A 12,486-nucleotide genomic window follows, 5' to 3' on the forward strand; every position below is an offset into this window, starting at 1 on the left:
GCAAATGTCTTAATAAAACATTAAAAACTACCAAATGTGATCATTTATTTAAAGGTTCCAGCTTGGTGGCTAACATGAAATTAGCATTTTATTCATTTCAAGTCACCTTCTGTTTCCACAGAAAATGTTTCATTTCAGCAATATCTATAAAAACCTTTCTTTACTGGATTACCTACTTTGTTTCCTCCAGTGGACCATGCTGAATAGAATGCCACCTTCTCCCGGTGACTTCCCACTATCATTCTAGAATCAAATATTGGGCTGGGCTCTCTTGCACTAATGCTAAAGAAAGAGTAACCGCAATGGCTCTGCACTCAATGGCGTGGTTTGCTTGGCTGAGATACTAGAAAATTCAGAGCAGGAAGATGATAAAGCTTTCCTGTGGATTCCTTCAGCTTCCAACCCAGACACTCAATGCTATGGTGGTCCTGCTCTAAGATTCACTCACTTAATCAATTAAAAAAAAAATACAGGGGTGCCTAGGTGGCTCAGTTGGTTAAGCATCTACCTTCAGCTCAGGTCATGATCCCGAGGTCCTGGGATTGAACCCCGCGTCAGGCTCCCTGCTCACGGGGAGTCTGCTTCTCCCTCTCCTGTTCTCCCTGCTTGTGCTGTCTCTCTCTCTCTGTCAAATAAATAAATAAAATATTTTTAAAAATACATAATGAGCACCTATTTGTCTAATCGCTAGGGCGATGGCTTGAAGAAGGGTCCACATTCCTTTGTGACCAGAAAGAATAACTCTGCTGATAGACAGCGAGATCATTGCTAATTAAAAGACAGTGCATGCCCGTTAAGCAAAGACCTTAAAATACACTCCTGTGTGGCTTTAAAAGAAATTATTGAAGCCACAGGCATCTCTCCGATGTTGGGGTTTCACGTAGTGGCAGCACAGGCAGGGCAAGGAATATCTGGGCGATGGAGGAGCGCTTCCTCTCACCTGGGAAATCAGGAGCTGGTGCTGGGCTCTGCAGGCTGCTTTTATTTACAGCCGTGAATTTTTTGCAAAGACGGAGGTTAATTTTGTGCTCAGGGGACATTTGGTCATGGCTATAGACATTTCTGGTTGTCACAACGAAGGGGGGATGGTATGTTGCTGGTATTTGGTAGGTGGAGGCCAGGGATGCTGCTCAGCATCCTAGGGGGCATGGGACCGCCTCCCTACAGCAAAGGACGATGTGGCTTGAAATGTCCACAGTGCCACAGTTGAAAACCTTGGTATACAGCCATGGCAACCTCCCCGCGGGGCTCTGCCCTCCAGAAGCTCAGAGCAGTTCATTAGCTCACCCAAAGCCATGTAACAGAAGTGGCCCCAGCGAGGGTTTCAAGCTACATTTGCTCGACTCTGAGCCTGACTGCCTCTAGCAGAAGTCTTGTTCTCACGAGGCCAGCTGTGAACACAGTCGCCATTCACATTCACCCCCTTAAAGCTAGGGCTGCTTACCCTCCCTCCCCGACAGTTGCTGAAGGCAAGGCGACCTCGTCTGTCCCTTCTGGCTAGGCGCACTCTGTTTATTCTCGTGGTCCTTCCAAGAACCCTGCTGTGTGTGGACCCCAGAAGGTCTCCTTTGAAGAGCAGTGAGTGTGGACAGGGCTGGAATTGATGGGCCAGAGGGCACTTGGGGGGACCTGGTGGAGGCTGGCTGAACCGACTGGCCTCTGGCTTTTCCTGAGGACTTACTGAGCTGTCCTCCCCCTTGGATCCATCTCTCTGAACAGGGCCTAGAGGCAGGGAATGTGTTCTCCCAAACGCCTGCTGGGGCTTCCCTCTTACCTGATCACAGAGGGTTCCAATCAGGCCTTCCAGATCCTGCTTCTCGTGGAGGACCATCTGCTTCTCCTCGTATTCTTGCTCCAGCTGCATTTCGAGCTGGCGGAGCTGCGGGCACAAAGGGCAGATGCAGACATAGGCTAAATGAGCTCCATCCGGACAAAACCCACAAGGCAGGGAGACCATCTGGGGGGGGGGGGCGGGATGTGAAGCTCTCAGCCCCTTGCCCTGTTCCACAAAGGCCGCCCTAGCGATTAGGAAGTGGGTGTCTCTGTCGGAGAACTCAGGAGCCTAAGAACTTGGGAGCCCGACAATTATGGGGACAGCTGGCCAATGATGGGGAGCCCCCGCCACTCACCGTGAAGCCCTCGCCCCCCCAGTTCCTTGCCCACTCCCCAACAGCTGTTTCCTTACTATGCCATGACCTTGCCTGAATAGTTGCAAATCTTGGCACTCTGACTTTTTAAGGCTCTGGGCAACATTATACCCAACATATTAAAATGTAGCCACCTTCTTTATCAAATAGACTGTGACTCCATTAAAAAAAAAAAAAGAGGAAGAAGTTTGCATTTGCCATTACTCGGTGTTGTGGATTACATGTTGGGGTCTCTCCCAAATACCTATGTTGAAATTCTAAACCCCCCTGCGCAGTATTATCTGAAGACGCAGGCTTTGGGAGATAACTGGGCTTAGGTGAGGTCCGGGGGAGTGGAGCCCCCCATACTGGGATCATGGCCTTTCTAAGAAGAGATCGCAGAGAGCTTGCTTCTTCTGTCTCTCTCCACCACCTGAGGACACAGCAAGAAGGCAGCTATGTGCAAGCCAGGAGGAGGGCCCTCACCAGAGGCCCAGTCTGCTGGCACCTTGATCTTGGACTCCCCAGTGTCCAGAACTGCGAGAGATGAATGTTTGTCCTCTCAGCCCCGGTCTGTGATACTCTGTTATAGCAGTCCAAACAGACTAAGACATTTGGCTCCGGGCAACTCATTTCATTTCATTGGCTCTGATTTCTCTAATCACCCAGCAAAGGCAGGTGTTCTCCACTAAAGTGAATACCCCACGATAACCCCTTTGCACACCCTCTTCCCCGCCAGCCCTTCTCCTATATGCTGCCTTGCCCACCCCTTCTTCCTCCCTTTCCATGCTGTATCAATTACCCTATTGCATAGGTGGGCAAACTGAGTCAGAGAGACGTTCTAAGGCCCCTACTCCTAAATCATTTGCCGCTAAGAGCAGTTAGCGTTCTACCTCCTGACACTGGCTCTTCTGCCACCCCAGACAGCCGTCACCATTCCCACCCAGGTCACTGAAACCATTGATTTCCTGCCACAGCAAGAGAGAAATGGAGCAGAGCAGGCACTAGATGAAGTCCAAGTGTCTGCCATCAAGAGAAAAGTACTTTTCTCTGACCTTGCTCTCTCCCTTTATAAATCTGTCCACACAAAAGCCTCAGGAGGGCCTGGGTCACATCTCCACCTCATCGGGGCCCTGGCTCAGGGCACTCATGATGCTTTGAGACACTTTTAGAATGCACCAGAAGTTGTGCAACCTTCACACAAGGGCATAGGGGCAGGGACAGAGGGCTTCCATCTCCTGGCCCATGGAGGGCAAACTAGTGGTTGATGGCCACTTACGTAAAAAGCAAGTCCATTTCAAAACTTTAAGAGCGAGAGACACAAGGCCCTCTGCTCATATCTGCTTTTAGAGTGGAGGCTGGCAAAGCTAAAGCACATTTTGAAAAATACACAAAATAATAAAGACTCTGTATCAAGCCAGGCAAAGTTTTCTGGAGTGTGTTCTGCAGGACGGCTCCCCATGGCGTGATGGGTATGTAGGTGGAGGAAAGTCCATGCTAGAATGAGTGTGGGAACCACTGAGTTAACGGGTTCTTCAGTGCAAGACTTATCAGAGCCTTTGGCAAATTCATGTGCAGGAAGCACTAGGATGCGGCATTGCCCAAGGCTGACTTCTATCAATGCTTCCTAAAATGGCCTTCCACGGTCCAAACATTTGCAAAAGAAAAAGAATTTAAATCTAGCATTTTCAGTGAGAGACTGGGCTTGGGAGTGAGACAGACCTAAGCTTCAAGTCCTGGCTTGGCTACTTCTCCGCTAGGTAACTTTGGGCAACTCACTTCACCATTTTGAACTCTGGTTTTCTCATCTGTGAACCAGGACCACAAACCTCACAGAATCCTTCAGAGGAGCAAGGAAGCGGATGGACAACAAGAACCCATCTGGGTGCACGGTGCTCACTGGGTGTTCAAAGAATCCCATTCATTTCTCCCAGATATGTAAGAACGGAGAAAAAGCAGAAACTGACCCCTCGATGCAAACTCCCAGCACTTTACAGTTTACAAGCTACTGCCCATTCTTTTATCTCCTCTTCACAATAGCAGAGGAGGGCAGAATATTTTCTATCATTGCTTGTATGTCTTAGATCAGAAAATGGAGTCTCAGGGAAGTTCTGAGACTTAACTCAGGGACACACAGGTCTGGATGAGTCCAAAATCGTTGACTTTCTTTCCAACCCTGGGGAGTTTGGGAAGGAATGTGCTTGATTCCTCGGGATGAATCCATGTAAAGCCCCAGAGGGACTGAGCTTTAGGGGGACCCCAAAAGGAGTATTTGAAGAGCAGGACAGGCAGCAGATGCAGCAGCATCCACCACTGGGGGGTGAAGATTGGGCTCAGCTCTCAAACACTTCCCTGGAGTAAGGGCAGGGTACCAAGGCGGTCTGATCTGCCCGAAGATGTGCTCAGCGAGACTCCCATCTCCTGCCGAGGTTCTGACAATCACCAAGACGCCCTTCAGTCCTGCCCAGGAGGATGCTTGGCTGTGGGCTCTGCAGGGCACCAAGGCCCCATGCCCTCCTTCTCTTGGATGGACGAATCACATCCAGGAGCAAGGGAACCACCCGGCTGGTTCATTGGCTCTTCTGCAGGGCCCACTGCTGGAAATCCCCTATTGCTTGTAAGTTTCCAACAAACAAGGATTCCATTACAAAACTGCTGCAATGTTTCCCCATCTGAGATCTCCCTGAGTCTTCACTGTGACCCTGCAAGTAGTCACATTATCCTATCTTACAGATGAGAACAGTGAAGCTTATTAGTAAGGTTGTGTGGTTCCTCCAATAGCCCCACACCTGGTAGCTGATGACATTGAAACCTGACCCAAGCATGACTTGACTCCATGACTCCAATGAAAAGCAGTGACATTGGCTTTCTTGTGTGTCTTATAAACAGGCTCTGAGTGACCAGCGCTGGATACAGAGCAAGGAGTCCAGGAACAGCATGGACTTAAGTAGCAGTGAAGGCTTTTAAATCACTTTCCCAAGATGGCACCATTGTTAAGGTGGAAGGGCAGAGATCCAAACCAAGAGTCTGGGAATTCCAACACCCAGGCCCTCAAGCCCTACAGCCTAGAGGTCTCTGCAGACAGACCGCCGAGGGAGCCTGTAACAGGAATCAGCTTTGGAAAATGCTACTCCACCCCTTCTTGGAGATCCAACTGCCCATGAGATGATGAAGGACCTGGAGGGGTCCCACAGTGAGAAAACCTGTTCACTGAGCCATAACCCACAGCTTTCCAGCCATCCCACTTAAGAGATGCATCTTCTATTCATATCAATCAATGCATCTGTAAGGATGTTTATCTCGGCATTGGTTAGGGTAACAGAAAATCCGAAAATCCTCAATTCCCAACCACAGGGGACTTGTTGAAGAGATTACAGCACGTGCCTAAGGTGGACTGCTTTTAAAGCTCTTAAATATGTAAGTTAGATCTGTATTTACTGACATGGAAAAAGGCCCAGGACACACCGCTGAGAGAAATAGCAGGCTTCAAGAAAGCATGACCCCATTTAGGGAAAATGATATCTCAATAAATATGTATGCGTGTGTGTACAACGACAGAGAGCTATGAAATGACTTTTAAAATAGTAATAATGATGGTTTCTAGGTGGTACGATTGCAAGGATTTATTGCTTTCTTACCCACTGTTTGAAATGTCTGCAGGAGCTTGGATGAAGTGTAAGAAACTATTTGCAAAGGAAATAGCCACAAGAGACTAGTCCCCTCCTTGAAACCTGTTAAGTCCTTACTCAAGGTATAAAATTACATGGCATTATGGGCTTTTGGCAGAAATCTTGGGGTGCTGATGCTTGACAGTTCCAGTAGCTTCTGGAAGTTCTAGGACCATATTTAAGATAGGTATTTCTGCTCTAGCACCCCTGACAGCTAAGGTCTTCGGTGGTTGCAGGAACAGTTTGTCCCCAGGCCCTAGAATCCACCCCTCTCCCCGCCTCCCACGCAATGGAAGATGGCACCAGGACCAGACCTGCCAGGGCCCAAGGGCACAGTTCTGTTTGCTGTTCACATACCCGCTTCTGGCAGGACTGGCGGACATCTTCCAGCTCCTCTTCCTGGTCCTCACGATCCTTCTGGTGCATCTGCTTCATCCGCTCGATCTCCAGCTCAAACCTCTGGCGGAGCTGGGTGGGGGCGGACAGCAAGGACAGAGGCACATGAGGGCAACCCACACCAACCATGTCAGACTGGTTATCCCCCCTCCTGCGTTTTTCATTTCTGGAGTGCGGGGAGGAGAGTCAAGTCATCCCCCAGGCACCCACCCAGGAAGGTCAGAAATGATGGATAAATAGCCCACGTGCTGCCTCTATCCCTTCCTGCAGTCATTACAAGCATCACTAATCAATCACACTCTTTCCCATTGAATCTAGACAGAAGACTCCTTCAGGATCCTTCTCAACACTTTCAACACGAAACAAATGTGTCATCCCTGGAGCAAGCATCGGTGAGGGTTTTTTGGATGGATGGCTAGGTGGGTGGATGGATGGTAGAACAAAAGTTTATTCATGAAAACAAGAAAGGCTGCAGAGGGAGAACGTTTGCCCAAAATGTCACCTTAGACAATTCACTTTGCCTCTGATTACTCTGTGGAAAACCACCACCTCAGGATGCTTTACGAGAATTCGATGAGATCGCCCGCATTAAGTATCTAGCACATTGTCTGGCACACGATTATGACTTTCTCTTTTGAAAGCAGACAGGAAGGACTGCCCTTCTCCCTTTCTGGAAGACAAAATTAAGAGCTGTGTCCCTTTTAAATGAGAACCTCCAAAATTTGCTCAGAGCCAACAAAGAGCCACCTGCGGTGCAGGATGTTTAAACCGTGTGACGTTGTATAGAAGGTTCTAGAATTGGAAGCAGATGTCATGGGTTCCTGTGGCGGTTCGAGACGCTCCTTTCTTGATCTTTGTAATTGAGGGACTGACCCAAGCTCTTGCTTCTCAAATTCCGTGGTGTGTTAGCATTACATAAAGCTATTTTTAAAAATTTACATTTCAGGGCTTCACCCTAGACCTACTGGATCAGAATCTCTGGAGTGCGGGCTCCAGGAATTTATACTTCCAAGCTTCCATTTATCTGTACTCTAATGCCGTTGGTCATGGAGCAGCATTTGGAACCCAATACCTTAGATGGGTTACAATGTAGAAACTATGATCATTTACCACACCACCCAGAGCCTCCTACCAAGCCTTCGGAAGGTTACAACTGCTGTCCCTCACATGGAAATTAAATTGGGAAAAAACAATCTTGGTCTTTTAAAATGTCGACAATATTCTCTACCATGCAGGACCATGGTGGAGAGGCAAAAGGTAGCGTACCACAGAGCCCCTATTACAGTTCCTGGCATAAAATAGGCTCACTTTAAATGTCAACCTCCTTCCTTGCCTCCTTTAAAATGACAGAGGTTATGGGAAGATAATCCAAAACGAGGAGCTTAAGCAAGTAAATATAATATTTCTTTTTCATTTTTTTTCTAGCCTCTTGGACACTCCTGACATCTGCAATACAATTTATGTCAAGCTTATATGAGTTAACATAAAATTCCCTGGAAAAAGTGCTATACTGTGATCAATAAACATCTCCCGATGTCTACAAGGACACAGTGTGGCGTGAGGTTCTGGGCGAAGCTAAAGACGGATTCAAGTGTTGCGTCGGCCTCGTCTTCTGTGTATGCTGAGGGTTGAAAATTAGGAAGGACGCATTAACTTCCCAGTCCCTGAGGTCACAGGAGTACATTTCTGCTCCTGAGCACTGAGGGGTCCCCTGGTGGTATCTTAAAGAACTCAGAATTTTCCAAAATGCTGGCTTTATTCTTGACTCTGGGTTGCTATACGAACTGCGCCATTCTCCACGTCCCTTAAAATGATCTACGAAGATATTCCACCTCCTTCATGAACCTCCGTGGATTCCTAGCTGGATCTGGGGGGAAGCAAGGGGATTGACAAGGCTCCAGTTTTCTCTGTACAGAGGAGGAGACTGAAGTCTGGAGAAGACAGGGGGGCTTGCTTAAGGTCATAGAGACTGAGCTGCCTGGAGGACCCCATGTGGATGTGACCATATTTCAGCTCCTTGAATGCCACAGGACTTTCCTCCCCCCAGGCCTTTGCATGGGCTATTCCTCCTGCATGGAACTCTCTTGGTGCCAACTTGGACTCATCCTTCAGTAAATGTCACTTCCTCCAGGAAGTCTTCCCTGATTGTTCCCCCAACCTTGCTCCCAAGACCAGAGATGCAAATTAAACTTTCTCAAGATACTCAGCAGGACTATAAACTTCCAGAAGGCAGAGGGCACATCTGCCTTGTTTTGTTTTGTTTTTAGAGAGACAGAGAGAGTGGTGGGGAGAGACTGAGGGAGAGGGAGAAAGAGAGAATCCCAAGTAGGTCCACACTGAGCATGGAGCCTGATGCAGGGCTCGATCACACGACCCTGAGACCATGCCCTGAGCCAAAATCAAGAGTCAGATGCTTAACTGACTGAGCCACCCAGACGCCCATGTCTTGTTTACACCTGCATCCTTAGCATCCACACCTTGCATGATGCAAAGTAGGCGCTTGACAAATTCTCGTAGGCTGAGTGAGCTAAAGGAGCTCAGTGTTCTGAACTGCTTCAGACTCTGTCCCTCCATGCCCGCCACACCCAGTCTCAGTACTTAGGAGGTTCCTTGCCAGTGGAGTGAGAGTAACTGAGAAGCCAGGGCAGGCACCCCTGCCTTCCCACTCCCTCACCCCACTGGACCAGAGCTGCTCAGAGTTCATCTGCTCTACATATTCATGCTACGTAGTCAGATTTTCTCGGAAAGGGGGTCCCCGCCTTATAACCGCTTCAAAATCATTGCCACTTGTGAAATGCCACATGAGAAATTTCTTTCCAGCTAAGCCTCAGGAAAAGGCTTTGTTTCCACTTGAAAATCTGGTTTGTTTTTACCTTGGGATAACAAAGAGCACGCAACTCACATTTCCTTTTTCTCTCTGGCCACCAGGAATTTCAGAGCTGAAACCATTAAGGGTATAAGATCACATGTTTTGTGTATCCGCCATCCCCAAACCTCCTTGGTGTCTATTTTAGTGTATGTTTTTCTGGCTTGGATTGTTTTATTTATAATTTTTCTGTTTTAGGATGCATACATTCTATAAGCTGCTTCGAATTCTTTGTGGAATGAGGCGGGCACGTCAACAAAGGAGCCTACAAAGAAAATCTTCATCGGAAACTTCATTAAGGGTGCTGGTATTAGGGGAGTCGCTATTCCTGCCTTATTTCCCTTAGTGGTTTTGTGTTTCCCAAAGATTAGTGCCCCAGTCTTCCTGGAGGTTGTGTACAGCGCTGTGCATGCAGCAGGTGATTTGGACTCAGATGTCACGAGCTCCAGATCCACCCCTGGCGGGGTCCCCCTCTGGGTCTCCGAGCCTCAGCTTCCACATCTATGAAGAGGGGATCATACTGGTGTCTGACCCTCGCAGGATGGCAGGAGTGGGCTAGATCAGGAAGGATCTAAATGCCAGGCGTGGAGGTTAAGAGGGTCTCGCGGTTAATAGGGAGCCACAGCAGAATAAGGAGATGCTGAGCGAGGTGAGGTGCTGGTGTTGTATTTCAATAACCCCCTTCTGCACCGGAGCCAGTATGGGACCTGGGACCGAGATTTCCTACCTGCTGCAGCTGCTTGATGGTGTTCTCTTGTTGGTTCTGGATTTTCTGTTGCTCGAGGGCGCTAGATTCCAGCTTCCAGAGCCTCTCCTTCAAGCCAGCTACACAGTTCTCTCCCAGAGAGGACAACCCCAACAGCTCCCGCTTATGGGCCTGCAGAGTCTCCACCTCCTGCTTCAGCTGCGAGGTTTCCTGCTCCTTTTGCTACAGAGGTCAAGGGAGTGGAGATCCAGTCGCGTGACCACACGTCCCATCACCAGGGAACAACCTGTCATCCCTACCTCGGCCTGGAAACCCTGTGCGACACAGAGGGCTGCTCCCTGGGACAGTTCACACAAGCAGGGGTGGGGGCCTTTGTGGGGAGCAACACCACGGCCCCCAGAGGTAGACCTCAAAGCACATAAAGGGAGTGTTTGCCCATTTGTTTTTTTTGTTGTTGTTGTTTGTTTTTAAAGATTTTTTTTTATTTATTTGACAGAGACATAGCGAGAGAGGGAACACAAGCAGGGGGAGTGGGAGAGGGAGAAGCAGGCTTCCCCGCAGAGCAAGGAGCCTGATGCGGGGCTCGATTCCAGGACCCTGGGATCATGACCTGAGCCGAAGGCAGACGCTTAACGACTGAGCCACCCAGGCGCCCCGAGTGTTTGCCCATTTGTAAGCCGGGCATCTGCCGAGGAGGGGATTGAGACACTGGGGCAGTGAGGCAAGGTGTCCAGAAATGACTCGTCCAGGTTAGAAAGTCAGCTCCAGGGTCAAAGAACTTTGGGCTAGATCAAGAAATTGCTGAATGCCAGGCTGAGATCTCTCTTGGGGGTAGCAGGGAGCCACAGAAGGATGGGGAGCTATTGAGTAAAGTGTCCGTGTAACATTTTAATAAAATCCCTCTGCACTAGAGCCCGCATGGGATGGGGCACTGACCCTGGATGGGGTGACAGTAACTCATTCTTTGCTCAGCCTCTCCTACCTCCCAGGTGGGTACCTTGAAAGTGCTCAGATCATCTGATGATCACTCTTCCAACCACTGTTTGTTGTGTTAAGGCACCCTGGGACACATGACTTCAGCTGGTTGGCAGGGACTAGCATACCCCTGCCACCAACCCCCTCCAGAGTTCTCTCCCTGTCACTATTTACCTTGGGTGCACAGGGGGGTTTCCTGGAAGCCAGCAACTAAGAGCCTAGAGGGCTCCATGCCCTCCCCATCCCTTACCTTCAACTGTTGCTGAAGCTGGCCTAGTTCCCACCGGACACTGGTGTTCTCCTGGGTCACTTTCTCTCGAAGACCCTTCTCAAACACGGACTCCCCCAGGGCCTGGGCCAGCTGCGTATCAAACCTGTTTAAGCAAAAAAAAAAAAAAAAACCTGTTTAAGCAGAGCGTATGTCACGGTACTGTGGGGGGGCCCTGGGGTTTGTGGGGGGAACAAGGGCTGGAGAGAAGCAGTGAGCCTGCCGGCAAGCATGAGAAAGAGACAGAGAGAGAGAAAGAGAGGGAGGGAGGGAGAGATGGAAGGTTTCGCACGGTGCTTTTATGTAAGGTTGTGGATATGCAGGAGGAATCTAGAATGTCAGAGAGCAACTTTTAGGGCTCAAATAGAGTTTCCACAAAAATAATGGAGACTTATATAAAACACGATTAAATACAGAGGTGAAAACCAGAGTAGAATAAAACTATATACAGATGCAGAAAGAAGAAAAAAACATATAGAATCATAGAAAAATCTCATCTATCTGGTTTGCCCATATATGCGAAGACTCTTTAAATCTACAAGGCCCAGGTTTGGAGTCTAACAGTCACTGATCGGTGAAGGAATGGAAGTATATATCTGCACAAATGAGAGAGTCTACACTGCGTCTCCTACAGGATATCACATTGCTCCTGCACTCATCAGCTATGTTAGAGCCTAGTGATTATTGATAAAAGGCTGGACATTAATACATTCAGTCTTGCCTTCATTTGTTTCCCCAGCAAAAAACACAGACTCGACAGTCCTCTTGGGGGCTGTCCCGGGAATCAGGAAATGCCTCATTTGGGGCCCATCTGCCCCTCCACAATGGTGACCGCTGACTGAGAAACACCTCCAGGATTTGACATCATTCCATGCAGTTCCTTGCACTTCTACCCCTCTCCCAGATGAGGAAACCAGTAGAGGAGGCTCTGCCAAGGCTCAATAAGATGTGACCATGGTCACTTGCCCTTGGTCACTTGCCCTTGGCCTACACAGAAAGCCCCACGGCTCCAGGGAACTGGGCATGGTCAGAATGGCTGAGCTGGGCATGGGGCCTGGGCCCCGGTGAGAAGAAAGTCTCCCCTGTTACAAGACTATCCAATGTATCTTAACACTAGATGGTCATTCAAAGCCTCAGACTCCCGAGAGAGCCCATCATGAGTCACATGAGGGAGTTCTCCTGTTGGAAGAGCCCAGGAGCTTTCTGATTGGCTGATGGTGACATCATTCAAGAGGCACCACTGGCCGCCTAGAAAGGGAAACATCGTATTGGTAATAAGGCTCCAGAGTCGCAGAGTGCCGGGTTCTGGGCTCTGCCGTGGGGTCCGTGTAGTAACAATTCGACAAGAAACATGGTAATGATATCCATTTTACAGAAGAGGAAGCTGAAGTTCAGAGAGGCAGAGTGATTCGGCCCCAAATGCCAGCCGGCATCCAGCTTCTCTGCTGTCTTAGCTAGCCCCCCATCTACCTGGCACAGGT

At 49.0% G+C, this 12,486-nt stretch overlaps 1 protein-coding gene across 1 annotated transcript in view; it reads right to left on the reverse strand.

Annotated features, from left to right (window-relative positions):
- MYO18B (myosin XVIIIB) overlaps positions 1-12,486 on the reverse strand; it is a 242,026-nt gene that overhangs the window by 96,174 nt on the left and 133,366 nt on the right. The window contains exons 30-33 of the mRNA XM_081802559.1: positions 10,988-11,111; positions 9,784-9,984; positions 6,152-6,262; positions 1,775-1,879 (exon numbers count right to left, since the gene is read on the reverse strand). Of these exons, the coding sequence (XP_081658685.1) occupies positions 1,775-1,879; positions 6,152-6,262; positions 9,784-9,984; positions 10,988-11,111 (541 nt within the window). The remainder of the gene's footprint in view (positions 1-1,774; positions 1,880-6,151; positions 6,263-9,783; positions 9,985-10,987; positions 11,112-12,486) is intronic.

This window comes from Leptonychotes weddellii, chromosome 13 (genome assembly GCF_054177405.1).
Source record: "Leptonychotes weddellii isolate Sample4059 chromosome 13, ASM5417740v2, whole genome shotgun sequence".
Classification (NCBI taxonomy): domain Eukaryota; kingdom Metazoa; phylum Chordata; class Mammalia; order Carnivora; family Phocidae; genus Leptonychotes; species Leptonychotes weddellii.